General features: G+C 39.9%; 1 protein-coding gene across 4 annotated transcripts in view; it reads right to left on the bottom strand.

Annotated features, from left to right (window-relative positions):
* The window catches only part of NETO1 (neuropilin and tolloid like 1), an 83,243-nt gene that overhangs the window by 21,790 nt on the left and 35,755 nt on the right, over window positions 1–25,698 (bottom strand). For all 4 annotated transcript variants that reach the window (XR_012638109.1, XM_074944717.1, XM_074944716.1 and 1 more), the window contains exons 5-6: window positions 7,624–7,665; window positions 7,388–7,515 (exon numbers count right to left, since the gene is read on the bottom strand). Coding sequence is in view for 3 of the 4 variants with exons in the window: in XM_074944717.1 (XP_074800818.1) it covers window positions 7,388–7,515; window positions 7,624–7,665 (170 nt within the window). In the remaining variant the exon portion in view is untranslated. The remainder of the gene's footprint in view (window positions 1–7,387; window positions 7,516–7,623; window positions 7,666–25,698) is intronic.

Below are 25,698 nucleotides of genomic sequence, written 5' to 3' on the forward strand. Positions count from 1 at the left end.
TTGAACTATAATCAGATCACCATCTTTTTGCTTTTAGAGGTGACAAAACACAGGCCACTTTTATTGTTTTTACATCAATACACTAACTGAGTACTGTTTATTCTTCATCACATTTTGCCTTGTTCTAAAGTCTAGTCCAAAGGAGGTCCAAATGCTTCTTTTCTTCCCTATTCTGAGACCCCGAGCTTCCAATTTAAACTCCTAAATGTATCCCTTTTAGGAGAAGCAAGTGTGTCCTCTAATCACCCAGCCTGATGACAGGTCAGAAACTTCTTCCTGTACTGACACAATATTGCTCAATTACTCACCCAGCCAGAAGAATAATAAGGCAAATACTTGCAGCTCCCTCCAGACAGTCAATGTGTGTCATCCTTGTGACATGGCTAAGCTCCACTGACTCAGGAAGTGAGAATCGAGAAGCCATTCAGAACCCAAACTTTAATCTCTTCATGTTTCCTCAAGCAGTCTGGCCACCATCTCGGTCTTTATCAACAAAGCCCTTATCATTAAGTCAAAGGGATGAAACCAACCGTGTTTCAGAGAAATTAAGCTAAAACCCTATGAGACTTTAATAAAAAAAAAATATTTTTTTCTGGAATTTTAAGCCATCTTATCAAATGTAACTAAAATAATCATCCTGGCTAGAGAATCCAGTAAAACAGTTTATTCATTTTAAGGAAAACTTATTCTCCATTAAAATCTATATGACCTCCAATAGAGGAAGCCATATTACTGATTTGAGAGCCTTTCCTAATAAATTAAAGCAAAATCAAACATACCAGTGTTACAGAAAGTAAATCAGAGGTTAGGCAGGCACATGATATACAATTAGACCATAAAGGATAAGCAGCACACCTTAGGAAAATATTGAAGAAAGTTAAATTACAGAGAAAAAAAATCAATCAATCTATACATCTATACATGTATTTGAACCCAATGATTGAATGTATCCCAAAGCTGCACCTTTACTTCGAAAGAAAAAACAAAAATAAAACCCCATCCAACTGACGTAGCAATCAGCATTACTTCTCTCTCCAATGAACTTTCTGCACAAAAAAATCTTGACTTCAAATAGTTCTTCCCATGAAAAGACAGAAGGGGAAGAGCACGACCTCTCTATTTTTGTGGCTTTGAGAAAGTATATAAGCACAACTCCTCCCAGATAATATGGAGGAATCTACACTCATGTTTCAAAACTCCTACTGCTTAGAATGAATGGACACTATTGAACAGCCTGCCACTTCACAGTGTATATTTCCAAATTACCTATTAATTTTTTAGATACAGTATTGAATCCATTGGTACTTTTTTATCCCTGACAAGTAGTCTCTCTTTAGAGAATGCTATTAATAGGATTTGTGATAATCAAGCCAGAGCATGAAAATAGGGTTGCTTGATTTCATTATGTTCACCTAGTCCTTATTTTAATAATATTGTGCATTATTTTTTATTTACATAGTATGTTTCACCCCAGGTTTTAAAGATGGTTTACAAACATTAATTGAAAGCCACAACACTCTTGTGAATGTGAACATTCTCATTTTACAAATGAGGAAACCGGGTCACAGAGCAGGTAAGTGACCAAAGTAACAGTGTATCAGTAGCAGAACTATGAGCCAGAAATCCTGACCTCCAATCCCATTCTCTAGCTACTAGCTCAAGTTCTTTCCCAGTGGATGTACTGGAGTAGTCATACACTGATGAGCATGACTGAGAGGGTTGTGTTCCAACCAAATTGCTCTAATGTGATTTTTACTCCTGAACAGTTAGTGGATTTTATAAGAAACCATAAGTTGAAGAGACTTAATTTGTGTTGATCTATAAAAGTGGAACACTTTGCTTTTATCCATAAACTCTTCTGTCTGCAAAATGTTATTTCATTGAGTTCTATCTACAGTACTGTACTTGCATGTAACACACACAATTAAGAGTTGAAGTTGACAGAAGAATTATTACATTGCTCTTTTTCGTGTGTTGTCAAACTTTCCTCACCGTACTGACCTTTTTAAAGGCACATTGTCTTGGGGACCACCTCTGCTATCACTCATGAGTATATATAATTCATCCCTGGGGCATCTATAGCAATTACTTACATGGCAAAGTAGAAAATAGGAGCTATTTATGTATAATAAGTGTATTTTTTAAAAGTTAATCTGTGTTTTGCTTTTACTGTCACCTCCCTTACTATCTGTTCTGTTCTTCTCTCTTTCCCCGGCTACCTTCTCCTGCACATGAATGCTGCCCAAACACCTCATCCTCTTCTCCCTCTGGTCCTCAACTTCTTCATTCTCCTCCTACTTCCTCCCTCACCCCAACTACCCCAGATGTTCCTCTGTTACTGACAGCTGGTTTCTCTAGTCCCATAGGAGATTCCAGTCCTCACAGTAGCTCCTAATTCCTCTCCTCCACTTCTTAAATAGCATTAGCCCCTGATACAGACTACTTTGTATCCAGTAGTCTTTTACAAGCTCCAGGCTTCTCTTTGCTGGGAAGATTCGGCATATCTGTAGGAGGAGCTGGAAACAAGCAAGAGAGTCTCCAACAAGCACTCAGCCAGATCTCTACAGGCCACCAGCAGATGACTGTGAATTCTAGGCAATTACTTTTCTTTTAAAGGGCCAGATTGTGAGTGTCTCCTGGCATTCCTGTGGAGCAGGGAGAGGCAAACAGGAATATTTCCTCCTCCTTGCATCGTTGTGCAGGGCCTCTCCACAGTAGCAGCCCATATGCTCGGGGAAGCATATGCCCCTGCCAAAGCAAGACTCTGAAAAAAGGGGTGGGTGGGAAAGACAGGGTCATGACACTTCTGTACTGATGGCTCATATGCTGTGGAGTACAATCTGTCACATTCTACTGAATAGAGCAGATTGCTCATTCCCTGTGCGCAAGGAGAAGCACAACAGACATTGAAGCAAATCCCCGCCCCCCAGTGCTCGTCCTGCACTGGTGCAGCTCTGCATAACATCCTGCGCTAGATGGAGACGTAAATGTTTATCTTACTTTCCTATGCTCCTTAGATGGGCACTATGGTTACAAGTTATGGTAAAGGGGGATGGCGGAATACATGGCTTTTTCTGAGGTCAGCCCCAACATCATACCGTGATCTGGCATTTGTGACAAGCAGTGTCACCCACATCCTCTCCTGGGGACTGCAACCAGTGTTTTACCAATATACCAGTTCTCGAGAAAGTGCGGAGTATGGATCTACTCTCACAAGTGGATCTCTGATAGGGAACCCCAGAGGGCCTTCACCACTTCATTGAAGTTAATTACTATATTTATACCCCAACTGCACTCTCCACAAGGAAGGAGCATTTGAAAGTATGGCTGAATCTTTCATGCCAACTACACTCCCATTCCAAAAAACACACAAATGCATTATTCTAAAAGCTGAATAATAATAGTAAGACTAGTTTAGGAGTAACAGCTTTCATTCCTGACAAAATAAATCCAGGGCAATTTTCATCACTTTTACTTAATACCATTCTCACACTATATTGTAACACTGGGCGCAATTTATTCATCCATTCACTATAGGCATTCACTTCACACATTCCTCTTTATTTCTGCAGGCTTCTGTTTTGAAGACCTCCGGTGGTCTACCACCCTTTAATCTTATAAAACAGTAGCCTATTTCTGAAAGTAGGTTAATATGACAGCAGACAAGGAACAAACAGGATGATAATGTGGATTTTCACCTCTCCGTTGTTTGCAAACAAGCCAACAGTCTGAAGTTCATAAATAAAATATATTTGTTTCCTAGTCCCAATTCTATTTTCAGTCACAGGACTTCAGCTCTGGCATTACCTGGGAGCACAGTTTGGTATAGTAAATATAGATTTGTCAGAACTCAGCATTGATGCATTGGATTCAAATAATTAGCGTAAACCTGTGTGTCAAGCGTGCAAAAGAAAGAGAGCCGCTCCAGAACCAAAATGTAGATTTGTACATTCAAGCCAAGGAAGACCTGATCCTGTCAGTTTCCATGTACTCACAACTCTCAGTGATCGTCACAGGAGTTGAGTGCATTCAGAACGTCACACAAGGAAACCAAGCCTTGATCCAAAGCGTATTGAAATCAATCAGTGCCTTTCATTTGACTTCAGTTGGGTTTGGATCAGTCCCACAATGCTTCACAAGATCAAAGACCTAATTCAGTGCATTACTAAAAATTGAATCACAATTAAAAGGACTCTGACAAGTTGGTATCTGGTCAGCTTAAAAAAAAAAAAAAGAGCTAAAAGTAATCTCAGGTACTATACCTGCTCCTTCATGCCTCTGCCAATTTGTGTAGTTTTATCATTATATATTCCTATATTTCTCTAACCTGATGATGTGTGAAACACCCACACAAATAGTGGAAGCTGACTAGCAAACTGATTATGCTGGAAGAAAGAGTAAAACTGACTGTGCTAATTCACAACGCTCATGATCGAAAACCCAAGTCAGCAGCAAGATTTTTACTGAACTTTGGGTCAGGCTTAAAGTGATCCAACTTAAAATGAGAGCATTTTTTCTAATTTCATTTATTCTGATTTTAAGTGCTATTTGTAATGCCAGTGCATAAGAGACTTTCACACAAAAGTTAACTGAGTCCTTTAAAATAAATGTAAGGCCTGTTCTAGCCCTCATTCAGGTCTTTGGGAGTTTTGCCACCGATTTCAATGTGGAATAACTGAGTTGCTAGTATTTGAAGTAAGCACTTGCACATGACCATATTCAGCATTAGGAGGTCTTTCTTATTTAACTATATCACATACTATAAAGTAGAAACATAACCACGGTATCTTCTTTTTCCACATTTATGTCAGAAAATTTCAATGAAACCCTTTTCTTCAAACCACCAATTCCACGTTATATTGGGGGGGGATGGGGAGCAAAGGACCAGCACCGTTTTAGAGCATTCGTTTTTACAGAGCTTTGAGATGCCGCTGCAAATGCCAATGCTATTACCAACAAAAATGATAAAGCTTCTCTGCAGCTGTGGCATATATAATTTATATCCGCTGATCTCATTGTGGTTTAAATAATTGTCTCGTCACCTTTCAGGTTTGTATTTTTATCATAATAATGAAAAACGAAATGCTGGTTAAATTGTACTATTTTTTATTTAGCTTTGAAATTAACAAAAAGCTCTGACTGACTATATTAAAGGAAAAGAAAGATTGTAAACTATGAATAATATATAACTTCAGTAAAACAGTCAGATTATAATCTCTTCATTGTGAATCACTTTTGATGAGTTCTTCTTTTTTAATCATTCACCAAAAGTTTGAGCTGACAATGTGATTGATGAGGCAGGTTAGGAAAAGCTTCAAACCACTTCCCAGAATAACTGCCTTAATATTTGTGTGCAAAAAATCAGTTCTTTATAAGGCACCAAAACAAAGCACATAATAAAGAAAGGATTTGTTCAACTGCCAAGAATAATGTGTGTGAAAGAAAAGCTCCTTTCGCTCTAGATCTGACTTCAAAATCCTGTTCACCTGGACCCCTGCTGCAGCTAATTCCCCTGGTGCCTAGGTGGTGTAGGTAGGCCTATGCCACCCTCCTGTGCAGCTCCTGAAATAGGAGCATATCAAGGATGAGGAGGGGTGCGTGGCTGGTGCACTTTGCATTCTGGCTATTCTGAACTGTGGAACACAACAAAGACATCTGTGCAAAGCTGTTATAAATCAGAGCAGCACTGGGCGCTGCCCTAACTTATTCTACAGGCTATGCCAGCTCCAAAAGCAGCCCAGAATTAGGGAAGCACAAATGTTGGGTTTTTTGCTGATACACCTATCAATAACTAATTTTGCAGTATGGTGCAATAATCGTTTTCAGTCTACACATTCAACATCGGTCATAGCTCTTTATTCTAGCAGAGAATGGGAATCCCGTCTATTTAGTGGAAAGCCTGTATTTATATTGCAATTATATGAAAGTAATCTAATAAATAGGAGCTTAAAGTAGGTATTTGCAATAATCCTGTTCTATCCTTTGCCACACAACATTCCACATTTCCTTCAAACTTTCATTGAATAGAGAAATGCTGCCACAAATCTGTCATCTAATGTTATGTAACTCTCAGGCACCTTTTCCTTTTGGGTACTGAATGCCAAAATGTTATAAAAGATAGGCACATTCTGTTCATTCTGCTCTGTAATAACACACAAAATGATGTATCACCCAGCTTTCTAAAGTTGGTGTGCACACAGACTCTAGTTTGCAAAGCCTGTACTCTGAGGCAGTTCTGCCGAGGGGGTAGTGCCCTCACGTCACTGGTAAAAAACATTTTTTGAACATCAACTGCTGCACTGCCTTTAGAAAATGTGTGTGGAAATAGGTAAGGAGCGCAAAGTTATTCCACTCCGGAAGAGAGGAGAAATGGTGTGCTATCCATCTGTAATTAATCCAAGTGTTCATTGCAGAGTAAAGCTGCAAAAAATAATGTATTTTTCACTTGGTGGCTGAAATAAAAAACCAAAAAAAAAATGTTTCTGGTCAAACCCTAACTGAAATTTTTATTACTATTTTGTTTCATTTTAATCATTTTTTAAAAATAAAACTAGCTAAATTTCAAAATGAAACATTGGCTTGAAACTAGAGAGTCAAGATGTTTCATTTCAAAAACATTAAAATGAAGCATTTTGACTGAAAAAAAGTCATCAAAACTATCAGTTGAATTCAATCTAAATTTCTGAATATTTTTGTTGATCTCAAACTGGGTGAAGAAACCATTTATCTGAAAAAATTTGCCCAGCTTTACTGAGCTGGCCCTGGACAAATGAGACACTATAATAAAACCAAAGAAGGGAACGATTAGATTAAGGGGAAATATCCCTTTGCTATATTCTATTGAAGAAACAATGACAAAAACTTTGACAGCTACAGAGGAAAAATAAGAATGGGGAGTCTATTCATCAATGGGACGCTCTCAGAAGTATAGGGCCCAGATTAAAGATATATGAATTTACCGTGGCTCTGTTTTCACTAATTTCCAGGATGACAAACAGAAGATGATACTATTGGATTTGGCAATATTTTTTAAACATTTCATATACTGGACACATGATCTTAGTGTCAACATAAAGATGGGGAGTAAAATATGGAAAATAAAGGGATACATCACCTCACAGTTAACTAGATTTGCTGATTCTTTGAAGCTCAGAGCAAAGATGTGTTGGAGAAAATTACCCATTATGCTGCCCACATTGTTATTTATAGCAAATGAAGGTTACTGTGACAGCAAGGTGATACATCACATTCCAACACTGAAGAAAAATAATAGTTTAAAAGTTCAACACTGCAAAATTGCTAAGCAAAACTCGTGTGTACAAAAAAAATACACCATATTTGTATTCTTAAATTAAGTGCCAAATCAGTGAGTAGATGCAGGACTGACCTTGGATCGTGGTGGTGCTCGGATGTACCATTTACAGTCAACTGCCTCCATATCAGAAGCTTTTCCTTCCTTCACAATTTGCACAGATTCCACAATTCCTTCAGGTCCTCCCATCTCAAACTCACAAACTGAATAACAAAATACCACAAAAATGAAACCTGAACAGCAAGCAAAAAATATTTTCTACAGCAGAAGGCAAAGGCCTCCAAGTTTTATGAAATATCTATCATACCAACCTGGCAATGGTTTCAAAACTCCCAGGTCCTTAAAGTCCGGATCTTAAAAATTTAGAAAGGAGAAAATCAATATTCAATATTTTTGTTATAACATTTAGTTGAGTAGAATATTACAAGCAATTGTGGGAGAATATCTATACACTTATTTCCCAGAAATTTTTAAAGACCACAGCAACAATTGATAATGCAAAACATGTTGCCATTTTACTATTAAGCTCTTTTTATTTTCCATTATGAAAATCTGCTACGGTCATAATTGTCTTTGTCTCCATCCCTATTTCTTATTAGTGAACACAAAAGATGTTTTCAGGGCAAGCGCACCAGACAGCCATCCCTTTGGTGTTTTGATGCAGCAAGCTAATGCAAGTGGTTATCTTTCCAGACATTGCACACTGGATCCCCTTGTCTACTTCACAAACCCTTGCACGGCATGGTTACTATGGCTAGAGGAACTTACACTGCAGTTCATGATATCTGAATGGTCTGCAACCCCAGTTGATAGTTGAGCCACTGTCATTGTCAAAAATCAGCCTCGTGGATGTTAATAACAATACCAGTTTTCCAGGGGATACGAGTGAACAAATTTAATGAATATAATGCAGCTTGCTGTTTTAGTGCATACACACACACACACCTATCTTTAATTTCTGAGATACGTTGTACCCTATTTATAGCCAAGCGCGTGACTTACGTGAAACGAGATTGGTCTCAGCTCTGTGCCCTAGTAGACAAGTGTCCACATTATACAAATCAGCATTTCACAAGGTTTGGCACAGTCTGAAGACACTGTTCAAGAGAAGCCCAGAACTGAAATGTGAAAGGGACTAAAATATTTCAAGAAAGGATGATCTCTTGAGATTAGATTAGTCATTGTTCAGGAATCACAGTGTATCACATCATCATTCTCCTTGACATGCATATTCCAGCTTCCAACAGGTTGTCTCTTTATCTTCATGAGAAAGAAAACAAGGGAAACAAAGGTGCTGGTCTTGATATTTTTGTCAAAATTCATAAGATTTGGTCTCCCCAGATTGGTGACAAATACATATGACACATACTTTGTCACAACTTCTCCTGGACTTTTTAGAATTCTGAGCCACCTTTTCCCCAGACTTCACTGGGATAGTTCAAGATATAAGCCATGATAGAGTTTGGTCCAGTGCATCTATGTATTCAATAGATTTTATTTTATTGTCTCAGAAGTAGGTCACTGTATCAAAAGCCTAAAAGCATGAAAAAAATTCTTCAGAAATATGGAAATGCTGCACAATTTATGCAATGCCATCTCAACCAGGACTAGTCAATGCAAGGAGAAGAAGAACAAGAAAGAATGTTCAGTTTATTGAATCGGTTATGATATATTGGCTTTAAAAATTAAATCCGTAAAATCACCCTGTGACACTATGTGTCTATACACTTTAGTGTGCATTTATGTTCTTTGCAATTATCTGTTGTTGTTTCAGAATATAGGTCTTAGTTAAATGCCCACAAACTAAAGGGACTGCAGATATATCTGAGCAGACAATCAGCATTAATTGTTAAGCAGAAGACATTTTAAAAAACAACCCTAAATTTAATTAAATATACCAGTTAATGAATTTAGATACCAATACCTATAACTGAAAGCAAGACATTTATATAATTGGAATCTATTTAATTTAACTACAAACTCAAATTAACATCCAAACCACAGAATCCTACATACAATGCAGCCATTCAGTTTTCTCTAACAGTTGGTTTAAACCTTCATGGGCTGGATTCTCAGGTCTGCTGAGGCAACTTTAAGGCCACTTTGTGTTGCTTATGTGGTGCACTGTGCCAGGAGAAAGGCAGTAGAGAGTTCTTCCTGTACCAGTTAACTCTTGAGTGGTAGAGGTGGCTCTGTCACCTGCTGCTCCAGATGCCCCGTCACAACGTAAGGGGGGGAAGGGGGAGATGATGTAGGTGGGAGAGTGCCTGACAAAAATGAACTCTGCTGCACAAATCCTTGTAGGCATAAGTTACGGCTGCCCCAATGCACAAACATCTCGCTTCAGGGCTGAGATGCTCTGAATCACAGAGCCACAACAACGTCCCCATAGCCCCTATCTCAGATGGAGTGGAGACTCAGGCGCAAGCTGTTTTATTCATTTTAATCTATAAGGCGGGGGGCGGGAATTTGGAATATTCATAATAAGATTTAAATAAGTTGGGGCAGTACAAGTGCAAGGCCTCATCAATTTCTTGTCTTCAGTTAGCAACAGGGAGCACCTTCATACCCACACATACACCCTCCTTGAAGGTTGCCACAGCTTCTCCGAGAAGGAGGGTCATTCTGGTCATGTGTTATGTTTGCTGAGGATAGGGGACATGCCCTTCAAGGCCTCTCTTGCCCCCTCCCCAGAGTCTCTGGACATTTCCAGAGACTTTTACACTGGGGGAAAGAGGCAGGAATGTGGCAAGTGGTGATAGCTTCCTAAGAACAAAGTATTGAATGAAGGAATAGAAAATATACTCTGACGAACTAGGAAACAAAGGTTTCAATCTATAAGCCCTTGACAGGAGCAGAATTGGAAGAATTCTTGTACTTTGAATAAAAATCTAGTGAAGATTTCCAAGCTGGAAGATATTTTTTGTTTCCTTTTTTTTCCAAACTGAACTTCTGAAGTGGAAGACAATAGCACAGATCTAAATGCACCAAGATAAAGTGGGACACATCTGCTGTAGTTTCTTGGTGTAAAACTCACTTCACATCCTATTTCACTAGATGACCTTCACCTGTGTAACTCGTTCTTTCTTTCAAGTGGCTTGTAGATTTTAAGGCCAGAAGGGACCATAAGGATCATCTAGCCTGATCTGCTGCATAACACAGGCCCAGTAATCTCACCTAGTAATTCTTGTATCAAGTCCAATCAGAGCCAGAGTACAGGCTCACTTGGTCCAACAGGATGTTAATTAACTAATGTGGAAGTTCCTTGGGCTTGATTTTCAGAGTTGCTGGAGACCTCTATCTCCCATTGACGTCTACTGGGGATGTGGCTGCTCAGGACTTTTGAAAACCTGTCCTTCTGAAGCTTTTCTGTAGCACAATAATGAGGTTGGATTTTGAGACTAAAGAAAAACTAAGGTGCCCAGATGCTACTCCACATAGGCTCCATAAAATATAAATATTGGATACACAAATACATAATAAATAAATAAAGCAACAATCTAGAATAGAAGTTATACATTATAGATGAGGCTGAATTTGAACCATGTTCAAACAGTTTGTTATTTGAATAACACATAGCTAGGCGATTTGTTTGTTTTTGAAATAATATAACGCTAAATGGTTTATTTTAGAAGGCTGCTGTTTATGATTTTAAAAAAACAGATGGTGCATGTTTTATTATTAGTTCTGCTCAGTCATAGTAAAGCAGTGCAGAACCTTTGTTAAGTTATTTATATACTGGGTGGCTAAATCTTCTGATTGGTGACAAACATCCTGTTGCTAGCAGCTGGAGGAAACAATGGGCAAATCCAGGAGGATCTACAAGGCAGCAAAACAGGATAGGATAGAGGAACCTCTAAGGGAAATTGGAGTGCATCAGAAAGTCTCTGGAGGGAATCTCCAGAAGGGGCAGATGCCTTGCAATCTCTATAAAGATAGCATGGAGAAAAGCATGAAGAATTTCCATGGGAGGGTGCAGGAATACATTTGAATCTATAAATGGAAAGTTTTGTAGCATATTTGGTTTGCTTTTAAAAAGATCATATTGAGTATTTACAGGAGCAACAAAGGTCTCTGAAAGGAATGAGAGATGTCAAGGCATCTTTAAAGTGGATGGTGTTGCAGCCCATTTCACAATTAATGGAATTCCTAAAAATCAAATACATATAAAACTCACTGGAAAGACTCTGAGAAGCAGAAGTACAGCAGAGGCTTCTTATGAGAGAGTAAAGGAGTGCATTGGGATGTTTACAGTGGGTTGCAGGAAAACAGGAAAGATGTGGGAGTTCACTGGGATCCATAAAGAGAGGGCAGGGGTTATCTATGGCATTTGTAAAAATGGATGACATCTCTTACATAAGGGGAGTATGAGAGCACTGGGGATCTCAATAGGAAACAGGGGAAGAGAACATTAAAGGTGTTTCCACGGGCAGGAGCTTATCAAGGATCACTATAGTGGGCATGTCAGTTAATTCTTCAAAAAAGTAAATCAACATCATCATTTTTTCCAGACAGTTTAAGCAAACTGTAGCCCCCCCGTGCAGCTATATAGCCCCACACAAGCACACCCATTAGCCCATTGAAGGTCACTGCAGCCTGGCCAATAACTAAACTACCTAGTTAATGTTTTGGTCAGACAACTTACGAAGTAATGCCTGATTCACTTTTTCTTACTCATAACAAAATAAATCTGGGGCCAAATCCTGTGCGGTGCTGAGCGTTTTCAACTGGCACTGACTTCAGTGAATGTCAAGCACCCTTAGCACTTCACAAGAGTGTTATAAATTAGCAACTTCACACAGTTTCAAACTTCACATGCTTATACCAAGAAGACATGATGGACAACGCTGTTATTTACTTATTATTTAAACATATATGTAGCAAATTGTGCAACAAAAATGTACAATTACTATAACGTTGCAATATGTAAGCAAAACAAACTCTCCAAAACATGTTCAAAATAATTCTGCACCAACTCAACATTCTGGAAAAAAAAGTACAAAATATGCCCAATATTACTTCTCAGTGGACACACAACACAGATTCCATAATGTCTACTGTAGATATTTCTCCATTGTGCTGAACTAAAACCAAAGTTTCACATAACACACACCACTTCAAAGGAGACATCACTCATGACAACAAACAGCATAATACCAGATTCCATGTTGCATACACATTTGGAAAACAAGCATATTTCACATTGCAGCACAGATGTCACAGACTTTCCAAATTCAAAAACAAACATTTGGTATATATTCTGGAATTTGTGTAACTGAATGCTTTATGTTAATGTAGGATGTATTTGGAACATGTGTTGGGAGAAAGTAGAAACTATTTTGCAACTGCATTGTGGAATGTATCTTGCTTTTATTTCTACATTCTTTCCAATAAGAAAGCAACACAACTGGCTTCTTAAATGCTTGGAAACTATGAAATTTAAATACAAGGAATGTTAGCAATAAGCCAGGCCAATGGCTTGGAGTTAGAAGGGTGTGGTCGTACATGAGATTGTGTTGCTCAGACATCTTATGAAATACCTGGTTCATCATCTCTTATTTGTAAAACTCTAGGGACAAGTGTCCTTAACTCCCATTGACTTCAGTGTGAACAGTTTGGTTCTGTTCACATAGTGACTAGCGCCCTTCTGATAATCAGGGTATGGAAGACAGCTTCCTGCTTATCTTATGTGGCTGGGGAGGAGGGCGCTAAACACAGATGAATGGTCTGGTTAATATGAAATTGAGAAGCTACTTTAGGTAGAAACTTAGAGTGTGGTCATAATGAGACCTTGTCCTTGAAGAACATTGTGATGGCTACCAAGAAAGCAGTCTTCATAAACAGATGCAGCAATTCACACACATCTAATGGCTCGAAAGGATGTTTCGTAAGGCAACTAAGAATAAGATTCAAATCCCATATTGGAATAGGTTCTCTAATCTGTGGGAAAAGATTATCAATCCTCAGAGTAATCTTGATATTGTGGGGGGAGTAAAAACGGAAAAGCCATCAATAAGATCAGGAAAGGCTGTTATAGCTGCCAAGTGAACCTGATAGCAGACCTGAATTTTTTTTTAATTTCAGCAGATAGTTTAGGATGGTGGGAAGAGAAGAATGAACAGGAGAAATCTGTCAACTGGTACACCAAAGTTGATATCTCCTTCACTTCAGAAGATGAGTATATCTCAGACCCTTTGCTGTTTAACACAACCTGTTGCACCTCTATTGAACAGGAAGCGTCAATCATCAATTTGCAGAACTTCCAGATTTGGGTGAAGTGTCTGTCTGGCATGCTGAAGCAACAAATGGCAAATGACTAGAAGTTTCATTGGTGGATGAGAAACAATTCACATGAGGTAGGGATATAAACTTGTCTCAACCAAGTTGGTGCAATTAAAATGACCTTGGCTTTGTCCAGCTTGATCTTGTACTTTCAAGAGTAATGGAATTGGTGGATATGTGTAAAGAAGGCCATTTGTCCATAAAATAAGGAGGCATCCCCCAATAATTGAGAGTCCCATCTTGAGAAATAAATGCACTGTGTGTTGATGGCAGCAGCAAAGAGGTCCACTTTGGGAAACCCCTATGATTGAAATATGTTGCTGAAGATCCATGAGTCCAACTCACATTTGAAATTCTATTAGAAATGTCTGCTGAGGTAGTTGGCCATGTTACAAGGAGGTAGCAAGTAGAGATGAAGATCTGGTTGGCTACACACCAATTCCAGAGAATTTTATTGCCTTAGCACAAAGCAAGAAGGAGCAAGTGCTGCCCTGGCAATTGATGCAGAACATGCAGGCCACATTGTCTCTCATGACCTTGATGGACTTGGCTGTGATCAGTGGGAGGAAATGAGTGCAAGCATTTTGGACTGATCTCAGTTCTAAAAGACTGCTGTGAAGATAAAGCTTTTGTGGAGATCATTTGTCCTAGATAGTGTGTGACCCTAGATGTGCAGTGCATCCTAATAGGTATGTGTTCAAAATTATAATGATGGTAGGAGAAGCCATAATGAAAGGGACTACCACACAAACCTTGGAGAGGTCTTTCACCAGTTGAGTGAGTCCAGAACCTGACAGGGAAAGTTGCTAGTCCAGATTGGGATTCTTGGTTGATAAATTGAAGCTGTAACTGAAGCAGCACTGAAGATGTAACCTGTCATGTTGGGTTACGAAGGTACAAGCTGCCATAGGACTGAATAGTTGGAGACAATTTCTTGCTAAGGTTTGAGGACTTATCTGAATCCTTGAAATTGGATTTTTTAGGGGCAGGAATCTGTCACACAATCCAGTGAAACTCCTATCAAATCTATCTGGTGTACTGGTGTCAAAGCGGACTTTTCAAGATGGAGTCAAATATCTAAACTGTGGAACAAAGACCTTGTAATTTGTATTGCCAATAGGACCTCTTAGTAAGATTGACTCCTAAGTAGCCAATTGTTGAGATAAGAGAAGACAATTATCCCTAGTTGACCTAGGTGGGCAGCTACAACTGCCGTGATCTTTGAGAATACCTTTGGGGCAGAGAAGAGGCCAAAAGGGAGCACACGATACTAGAATGGTTGACTATAAAATGAAGAAACTTTATGAGAGGAGTGAATCACAACATGAAAATATGCATCCTGAAGATTGAGATGTGCAAACAAACCCTGGAATCCAGAAAGGGAAACATACCTGCAAGAGTCACCATCCTGAATTTCTGCTGTTCCACATAATTGTTTAGATGACTAAGATCTAATATTGGTCTCCATTCCCCATGCTTTTTTGGGGAACAGAAAGTACCTCGAATAGAAACCCTACCCCTGTACTGGGCTGGAACTGGTTTTGTGACTCCTAAGTGTAGAAAAGAGGCAACTTCCTGTGTCAGCAACTGATCATGAGATGGGTTCCTGAAAAAGGATGAGGGGGGTGGCAAGGAGGGATGGAAGTGAAATGGATGGAATAACCAGATGTTATGACCGTCAAAACCCGTTTATCAGATGTTATTCTCTCGCATGCAGGTTGGAAATGGGAAAGATGGTATCCAAAGAAGGGGAAGGAAAGTGGAATGGTGCAGCAATAGATTCCTGGAGGGTGGATGGTTTGGACTCTTGACCAAGTCATCAAAACTAGCATTTAGATTATGTGGATGGCTGAGATGAAGTAGTCGTTACAGAAGCTGACTTCCTTTTTTTTTTCTTTTTTTTAATATTGTGGTCTCTTAGATGATAGTTCAGTTGGTCTACAGAAACTAGAGGAAAGAGCTAGGTGAGATCTCTATGCTGTTTGAGATCTGCTAAATTCTTTTATTTGCATAAAATAGGTGTATAAATCCTGAGGCATTTAAACATGGGCCTCAAATACTTCAAAATATGAAGAAAGTGGTCCGTAGAATCCCAAAACAATTGGGATCATCAGAGTACTCTGCACCTCCCTAGGGAAGCTGGACAACTAGAGCCAGGATGCTTTCTGCATCATTGCCATAGTGGAAGTGGACTAGGCTGCAGTATTGGCTTCATCTAAGGAGGCCTGCACAGATATCCTTGCTAAGATTTGCCCTTCATTTTTGATGACCTTATTGTTGACAGCACTCCTTTGGCAAAAGTTCAATGAAGATGTTGAATTTATTCTAATTCAGATCGTCGTATTCGTACATAAGCACTTGTTTGCTATTCTGAATTGCATCATTGCAGAACAGTGACTCTTGTGACCAAAGTGATCAAGTTGCTTTTGGTCTTTTGCTGTAAGGGGTAGATGTTGTGTTATGCATCCACTGTGTTTATTAACCACTTCTACAACCAGAGAATTTGGTGTCACATGTTAAAAAAAAATCTCAGATTCCTTGGCCAGAACATAATGTTTTTTGTTGGCACACTTACAAGTTGGAGGTGCCACAGCTGGAGTCTTCCAGATAGTTTTAGCAGGCTCTGGTAAAGCTTCATTTACAGGAAGGGCCATATGTGCAGAAGCTGAAGTATGTAAAATCTCAGGAGCTAATGATAACAGTCCTGGACCTCCTCCAGAGGAATCTGAAGCATATCACTGATGCCCTTCATCAGCTCCTGGAATTCTCTAAAGTTGTTTACTATGGAAGGTGGTCGAGGCATTACAGCCTCATCTGACAATGATGGAGAAATATCTGTGTGAGGAGTTGCATCCTTTTCAGTTCTTCCCTCTTACTCCTCAAAGTGCTCCTCCACTGGTTCTGGTAGGTGAGGTGGGAGTGAAGTATGAGGAGAATGGGTCTGCCTATGATCCCTGCAAAAATGACTGGGGGCCCTTAGAAATTGCTGACACTGTATGGCCCAGAAGTCCCAAAAGGCTACTGGGGGGCCCACCCAGAAAAGGAGGTGGCATCCACTGCTGGTCATACCATATAGACAGAAAATGAGGTTGTCTTCCCTACATTCTCTCAGAATACGTATGAGGGTGATCTCCCACAACATAGACAAGAAATCCCTGAACCAAAATCTGTGAGTCTGAGGAGTCTTCCTCAACATATTCCAGGGGAGGTGATCACTATTCACCCTGGATGGTTGAAATCGATGAAGTAGTGGGTCTGAATGAAAAACGTGGAGGTAGTGACTCAGAAGTCCTTGGTGCAGAAAGGTGTTTGAGTACCAGTAAATAATGGAGACTCTCAGCTCCTTCAGCACAAGATTTTTTGAATACTAAATTCCTCCTAAACCAATGGTGCATAGACAGGAGTTGAATGTGATTCTGTGGACTCTGACTTTGGTACTGACACAGGGACCTGTGTGGAATGCTTTGAAGATATGGGCACCAAATGCTTCCAACCAGAATCAGACTCCAGTATAGAAGTCTGGGGTACTGACATAGATACTTAGGTATGCATGGTGTAGCTCTCTTTGAGGTATAGTGCATGCTTTTATGGGCATGAGAACTCAAAGTAGAAGTGGTCCTTGGTACCAAATCTCACTTTATAGAAACACGGCTCATAGAAGTAGCTTTAAATGGCTTCCCAGTTCCAGAATGACTTGGACCCTCAATAGTACTTCCTTGGACCTGAGGTTTCTGGAGCTTTCTTTGGAGTTGGTGACCGAGGCTCCTGTACCTTCTTTCCAGTACCTGTCCACTTTTGTGGGGCTCTCAGTACCAGAGACACAGATGAAGCCACATCCCCCAAGGCTTTTGGTGACCAAGGCTCTGAAGTAAATAAAATACTAAGTACAGAGTTCCTTGAGGCGCTCAGTGACTGGGAGCCAGAGGTAGAAAGGACACTAAATGTGCTCAGTGGCCATGGTACAGGAGGGTTTTCGGAGCCTGGGTCAGAAGCTGGTCATATGGCTTGCTCCATCATCAAGAACCTTATCTCCCTAGTTTTACAAGATCTGCTCTTGAATGAGGAACAGATCTTACACTTAGGTGCTATATGCATGTCTCATAAACTTCGGAGACGGCAAGAATGTCCTTCACTCACTGGAACAGCCTCCCAGCAGGAAAGACAATGTTTAAATCCTGAGGATCCCAGCTTACCCCAGAGAGTAAAAGCCCAGAATAACCCCCTTAAACAGAGAAGAACAATCAAAAGGAAAACACCAACAACAAACTCCATCTATCGCAACTAAACTAAGCTAAACTATACTCTGAAAATTTGAAGTGGGTATGCTTGAGTCACTATTTCAGGCTACAGGTGGTTGAGGGTGGTTCTCCTGACCTACCCTATATATCTTCAGTATGGGCCATGAGGATGTGGAGAGTGCATGTGCAGGACAAACGGGCACTGCTACTGAAAATCACTGATCAAAGGCGCAGCAGGGCACATAATCGTAACGAAACTACTCAAGGAAGAGCTGTAACTTACTGCAGTTGCTAGTTGGATTGTCACTTGCATATAAACAAAAACTGAACCAATTTGTTATTCATTTTTAAAAGATACGTAAACCATATCATCTAGTTTCTACATGTAAAAACAGCAGGCTGCTAATGATAAATAAGGAAACCATTTCATTTGACTCATTAAATCATAAGTTAAAAATAAGCATTTTATTTTGCCCTGATTGAAAAACTGAAAAGCAGTAAGTATTCTAGTTTATATCAAGCAGCTGGTAACAAATTTCAGTACTTACATGTACTTGGCTATCATGGAACTTAGAGAGAGCAGATCTTATGCACAAATGCACATAGTACACTAAACAGGGACTCAATGGATTTAAAAGCCATGGTAGCTAGGACTAGCACTTAGTTCTTTTGAAAATTATGGAGTGAGATTACTCTTAAATTATTTCCAAAAATTTAATCTGTTCTGCACTCTCCAATGGAAGTATCATAATACTCCTGTGTAAAATCACAGAGCTTGCACAATTCAGTATAGATAGTAGGATTATTTTACGATATTTCATGTGGTTTTGTCACTTGGCATTTGAGGATACAAAAAAATACTGCCGTAAAACTGACGACAAACTCAAAACATTTTAAGGGACAACTGAAAGCATGTTAAAGAAATCTCAGAAGCAATTCAAATATAGTAGAAGAGACCTGAAAAGAAAACATCTCTTTTGTGAATTGTACAAATAAGGGGACTGAGCTGTACTATAAGAAAGAGAAAAAGCTCCTGTAAGTGAAGCAACAGCCCACCCACCCACTAAATTAAACACATCACCACCTCAATCTAAATTCCAGTGGTTATTGGTGTGGGATGTTTTAAAGGGAATTTGTTCTAATGGCTCTTTTCAGTTGTACAGTCATACTTCAATTCAAAGAAATATCCCTACATGTTAGTTTATGGTACCAGGAAATCTTCAAAAGAAAGAATGTTGTGCTTTTACTAAGAATTCATCCGAGAGTACTTATGGAACTACCTGAACCAATCTCGTTGGCAGAGATTACAGAAACTACCTGCCCTCCATGTGAGGTCCCAGAGCGCTCGAGAATGGCAAATATAGTACCTATCTTTAAAATGGGGAACAAAGAGCATCTGGTGAATGATAGACCAGTCAGCCTACATTGATACTTGGAAAGACACTGGAACAAATTATTAAAAACAAAGAAACTGTGAGCACCTTGAGGATAATAGCTTTATAAAGAATAGCCAGTATGGGATTGTCAAGAACAATTCATGCCAAACCAACTTAACTTTCTTCTTTGACAAGGTTACTGGCCTAGTGGATGTGGGGAAGCAGCAGACATGACATATCTTGATTTTAGTAAGGCTTTTGACACCATCCTACATTACATTCTCATAACAAACTACGGAAATGTGATCTAGATGAAATCACTATAAGGTGTGTGCAAAAGTGATTGAAAAATTGTACTAAGAAAAGTAATTATCAATGGTTTGCGGTCAGACTGGGAGGGCATATCTACTGGGGTCCCATAGGGGTCAATCCTGTGTCCAGTACTTATCAATATTTTCATTAACAATTTGGATAATGAAGCGACGAGCATGTGAATAAAATTTACACATGACATCAAGCTGGGAGTAGCTGCAAGCACTTTGGAAGACTGAGGGTGAGAATTCAAAACAACCTTGACAAATTAGCGCATTGGTCTAAATTCAACAAAATGAAATTCAATAAAGACAAGTGTAAAGTCCTACACTTAGGAAGGAAAAATCAAATGCACAACCACAAAATGGGGAATAACTAGTTGAGCAGTAGTATTGCTTAAAAGGAACTGGAGATTACAGTGGATCATAAACTGTATGAGTCAACAATGTGATGCAGTTGCAAAAAAAACTAATATTCTGCGGTGCATGAACAGCAGAGTCTTATATAAGACACGGATGTAACAGGCCCACTCTACTCACCACTTGTGAGGCTTTAGCTGGAGTATTGTGCTCCAATTCTGGGTGCCACAATTTAGGAAAGATGTGAACTAATTAGAGAGAGTCAAGAGGAGAGCAACAAAAATAATAAAAGGTTTAGAAAACCTGGCCTATGAGGAAAGATTAAAAAAATGGGCATGTTTAGTCTTGAGAAAAGAAGACTGAGGAGGGAGGACCTGGTAACAGTCTTCAAATATGTTAAGGGCTTCTATAAAGAGGACTGCGATCAACTGTTCTCCACGTCTACTGAGGGTAGGACAAGAAGTAATGGGCTTAATCTGTAGCAAGAGAGATTTAGGTTAGATATTAGGAAAAACATTCTAACTTTTGAGTAGTTAAGATTTGGAATAGGGTTCCAAGGGTGGAATCTCCATCACTGGAGGTTTTTAAGAAAGAGGTTGGACAAACACCTTTCAGGTATAAAGAAAAGGAGTACTTGTGGCACCTTAGAGACTAACCAATTTATTTGAGCATAAGCTTTCGTGAGCTACAGCTCACTTCATCGGATGCATTCAGTGGAAAATACAGTGAGGAGATTTATATACACACAGAACATGAAAAAATGGGTGTTACCATACACACTGTAAGGAGAGTGATCACTTAAGATGAGCTATTAGCAGCAGGAGAGTGGGGCGGGGGAGGGAAAACCTTTTGTAGTGATAATCAAGGTGGGCCATTTTCAGCAGTTGACAAGAACGTCTGAGGAACGGGGAGGAGGGGGGAAAATAAACATAGGGAAATAGTTTTATTTTGTGTAATGACTCATCCACTCCCAGTCTCTATTCAAGCCTAAGTTAATTGTATCCAGTTTGCAAATTAATTCCAATTCAGCAGTCTCTCGTTGGAGTCTGTTTTTGAAGTTTTTTTGTTGAAGAATTGCCACTTTTAGGTCTGTAATCGAGTGACCAGAGAGATTGAAGTGTTCTCCGACTGGTTTATGAATGTTATAATTCTTGACATCTGATTTGTGTCCATTTATACTTTTACGTAGAGACTGTCCAGTTTGACCAATGTACATGGCAGAGGGGCATTGCTGGCACATGATGGCATATATCACATTGGTAGATGTGCAGGTGAACGAGCCTCTGATAGTGTGGCAGATGTGATTAGGCCCTATGATAGTGTCCCCTGAATAGATATGTGGACACAGTTGGCAACGGGCTTTGTTGCAAGGATAGGTTCCTGGGTTAGTGGTTTTGTTGTGTGGTTGCTGGTGAGTATTTGCTTCAGGTTGGGGGGCTGTCTGTAAACAAGGACAGCCTTTCAGGTATAGTCTCTGTTGACTAGGTCCAGCCTCAGCAGAAGGGGCTGTACGTGATGACCTCTCGAGATCCCTTCCAGCCTAACATTTCTCTGATTCTCTTCAATAGAAACCCTGGAAAACTTCTAAAATCATTACAGCTGGTAATAACCGTATACTGGTATTTAATCTTTGTTTTCTGTGTACTGTGTCTAAGATCCCTGCTGTATGCTGGCCAAGTGGAAGTAGCTTCTAAAGGAAAGAGACACACTCCCGACACTTTCACATGGATATCTTAATTTTGTCTTACTTTTTTGGGTGTTTGTAGTGTCATTGAACTGAGAGTACAAAGTTTCTCTTTGTGTATGGGAAGCAAAACAAAAGAATGCTGAAAAGTCCTGTGAAAATTGAAATGATTTGACATGTTATGTGACAAATTAAGCTTCATTAACAGAAACACAGCCCATTACTTGTGAATGAGAAATATGAAACAGTTATTTTTTAAAAGACTGAAGTGATGCCTTATATATTTATTTCATTATATTTCTTATGAAATTTTCAAAATAGCTCCAACTTTCAATTTAAAAATGAGCTTTTAAACTTTAAAAATAAAATTGTTGGCCTCAGTTTGATTTCTGTGTCTCACCTTGCTTGATCTTGACCCACTTTTATCATCAAAAACTGAATCACATTGTGCCCTGACGTACATCTTGTACAACTCCACTGACTTCAATGGAATTGTACAGTCTGAGTCAGGCAGCATTCAGTCTTATACATATAGGTTGCTGTTTTTTTTATTCTTGGTCCTTTGATATTGATGTTTCTAAAGGAAAAAATTGAATGGTATGAAAAAAAATATTTCTTCTAGCCAACTCCTCAACTCTGTTTATTTGACCATAAGGGTACATAAGCCCCAAACAGCCCCTAACGCAGTTATATGTTAGGCTGACCTACTCAGGCCATTGAGTCAGTTCCATGGGGACCAAGTGCAGAATGGATTACAGGGACAGTAAGATCATGCCCTAAGCTCAGCTCTTGAGGGGAATCGAGAGGGACCAAGTCTGGGTCCCCAACATTAAATCAAGACCAAAAATATTACCTGGGTGGGGATTCCTTGGGCGATATAAAAATTATAACTTCTATTACCATAACACTCAGAGGCTCCAGTCAGGGATCAGATCCTCTAACGCTACCCACAGTACAAACACATGGAAAGATGGCCCCATGCCCCAAAATGTGGGGCCATGTGCCCTTTCATCTTCTGATCTACTGACCAGGTGTTATCTGTCAGCCTTAATGAGCCCAGGACTTTGCTCTACTTCAAAGATCTGTACATTTACACTACAGCAGCACAGCTACGGCACTGCAGCTGTGCCTCTTTAGCATAGATGCTTCCTACACAGGCAGAAGGGAGCTTTCCATCAATGTAGGGATGTGTAGGGAGATAAAAGGAAGAATTCTTCCATTGACGTAGCTGTGCCTACAGTGGAGATTGGTCATCCTATGTTACGCAGGGTGTGAACATTTTTCCCAATCCTGAGTGAAGTAGCAAGTCAACTAAAGTTTTAGGTGTAAATCAGGTTGAGCCAATAGATCACTCTTGGGACCGTACAGACCATTTCTCTCCCTGAACAGCATCAACAGGGGAGCAAGCCACACATGTGTGAATACTGGGGAAGCACTGAATATACTGAGTGTCTCCTCAAGATAATATCCCATTGGTCAGGTGTCCTGGAGTAATGGACTCTGAACCTGGCCTAGGAGAGTGTTGGACAACCCCCAAAGGCCTTATACAGCCATATCTGAATGGCGTTAACCCTTCAGGATGGAGGATGTTATAGACTATGGCTGAACTATGTAACTGCAGCCATTCTAATAACACAAAAGTAACAGGGCTCAGGATTTGGCTCATTCACTTTTTAGGCTTCCCTAAGAAAAGTGGCATGGTTGGGGTGGGAATAGTGGTTCATTGATGCCTACATATCCAGCACAACAGGCATCCTACAGTACAGAGATAGATGGCACAGGGTAGGCTGCCATAGCCAGCTGTTAGGCATTGCTTCTCTAAGATGGATCAGTTTACCCAGGAGTTCTGCTGAAGTCTAGCATATACGGCTGGTAGCAGTACATAGGTCAATTGGACTGACAGCGGGGCACTTGCCCTAGCCTATAGATCGGATTCCCAGGGACACACTTTGGCACATGAGCTACATCCAGCCTCATAGCAAATTACTGAGGTTGTTGAGGGGATCCTGCCTGGTTACCCTATTGGAAGGAAAAGGCTGTCTCCCAATTGTGCTTTACAGGAAAGGATTTAAACTTTGGATAACATTAATGAGAACCTATAAACAGCACAAGCCATAAATTCATCACAATCTCTAATTCCTTTGAAGGGCTACATATGAACATAATTAACCCATTGTAAGAGTTTACAATAGCCAAGTATATTTACGAATATCTGGGTGGATTCAAATAGCGCTTCCTAACCTGGTGCTGGCCCCGTAATGAGACCCAATCCCAGAAGGGACAAACTGAGGTGCCAGCGTGATGTTTCCAGGTCATGCTCCAGTGCCATGTTATGTGGAATAAGAGCAGCTTCATGCCAACGACAAGCTCTGTGGTAAAAAGGGAGCCTCAAGGGGAATTGAGAGATTTCACCTAGCTTCTCAGCTTGAATTGGGGCACCTCACAGTTTTCCTCCTGTACTTTAACAGGAACACTCATGCACTATTTCCCTAAGTCTCCACAAATGCAGACACCAGCTTTGAATGTCCCCTTGTTCTCATCCCAATTTCGTACCTAGGAGGCATAGCAGAGCAGCCAACAAGGAACATTTGATCTGAAGTGAAGGGTCCAATTGAATAGGACTGCAAGGGATCCCAAATGTGTATGAACCCCCCTGATGACAATATTTGCATTAAAGGTATGTATATTTGCCTCATCTTATGGCAGTACAATATACAGCTCAGTAGATTAAAATAGACATATTGCTCCTGAAAGTCGGACCAAGAGAGGTGGTGAAGATTCCATAACTCCTACAGACCTTTGGACTCAAAGGCACTCTAAGAAATATTCATAGGCAAGAAAATACTTGTTAATTATTTCAGTGTCTAACGATGTTGGATTTTAAAAAGTGACAGTACGTACTCCACAGTAGAACCCTCTTATAACAAAGTTATTTCATACTCCCAAAAACCAGCATCACAGGACGTGCAGCTTTACACTCCATCAGGAATAGAAATCTGCACATACACAACACTGAAGAGTTCTGGACGGTCATTCTACTTCACTGAGATGTAAATTCTCTCCTGCCAAACACAATATCTTAGTGGAAGAGACGAATCGTTATTCAACTCCTTGAGTTCATCTCTAGTTCTCAACACATGTGCCCCTTGCAGGTTGCGGGAGGAAGGTTTAGCCAGCCCATACAGTGAGCTACAAGTGCAGCTTCAAGAGCTGTGGACTGAAGAATATGCAGAGGAAAAGAAGCCCATCCTCATAGACCCCAGAAAATCTGCAGGGAAACCCAGATCCTCTGCACTGCTGTGCCCCTGGCAATACAGCGTTCTCAGAAGCCATGCTGCCATTGACTCTCTCCCCTGTTGTGTCATTGGTCACTACCCATTCTGCTACTGTATCAATTTCTGCTTTAAATCATTTGGTGATTGAGAGCACCCTGCAACAGCAGCTCTCTAGCATATCTCCCCAAAGCTTACAAAGCCCCAGTAAGAGAAGGAGAGCACAGAACTATAAAGAGAGAGATCTGCCAGGAATTTTTTTGACAAAATGCCGTTTCATTGAAAAGTGCCAATTTGTCAAAATAAACTTTTTGCAAGAAAGGGTCCATTTCAACAAATTGTCTGACTTGAAAAAAATATGAAAAAGTTTCCAAATTCATTTAGACATTTTCTAAATGAAAAGTTGTGCTATTTTGGTTCAGAATTACTTTTTATTTCGGAATGTAACTTAATTTACATACATTTACAAAGGGTTAAAAAGAAAAAAGCCATAATTAATAGAAAATATTTCATAATTATCAAAATGAAACATGATCACCTCAGCAATCGCCACAGCTTAAGATGAGACATTGGACTGGTGGGCCACAGCTCTGAGGTGGCACCGTGCATTCTCTCTCTCTCTCTCTCTCTCTCTCAGATGCTTGGCTGGATGGTTCTCGCTCACATGAGCAAGGTCACACTGATCACCATATGTGGGCTTGGGAAGGAATTTCCCCCCAGGTCAGACTGGCAGTGATCTTGAGGCTTCTTAACCTTCTTCTGTAGTGTGTGAGTGCAGGTCACTTACCAGGATTATCTGGGTATATCTAATGTAAGCATTTCCCTGCCTTTGCAGGAGGCCTTGAGCACTGGTGCACCTTAGT

Source organism: Natator depressus, chromosome 2 (assembly GCF_965152275.1).
Source record: "Natator depressus isolate rNatDep1 chromosome 2, rNatDep2.hap1, whole genome shotgun sequence".
Lineage (NCBI taxonomy): Eukaryota > Metazoa > Chordata > Testudines > Cheloniidae > Natator > Natator depressus.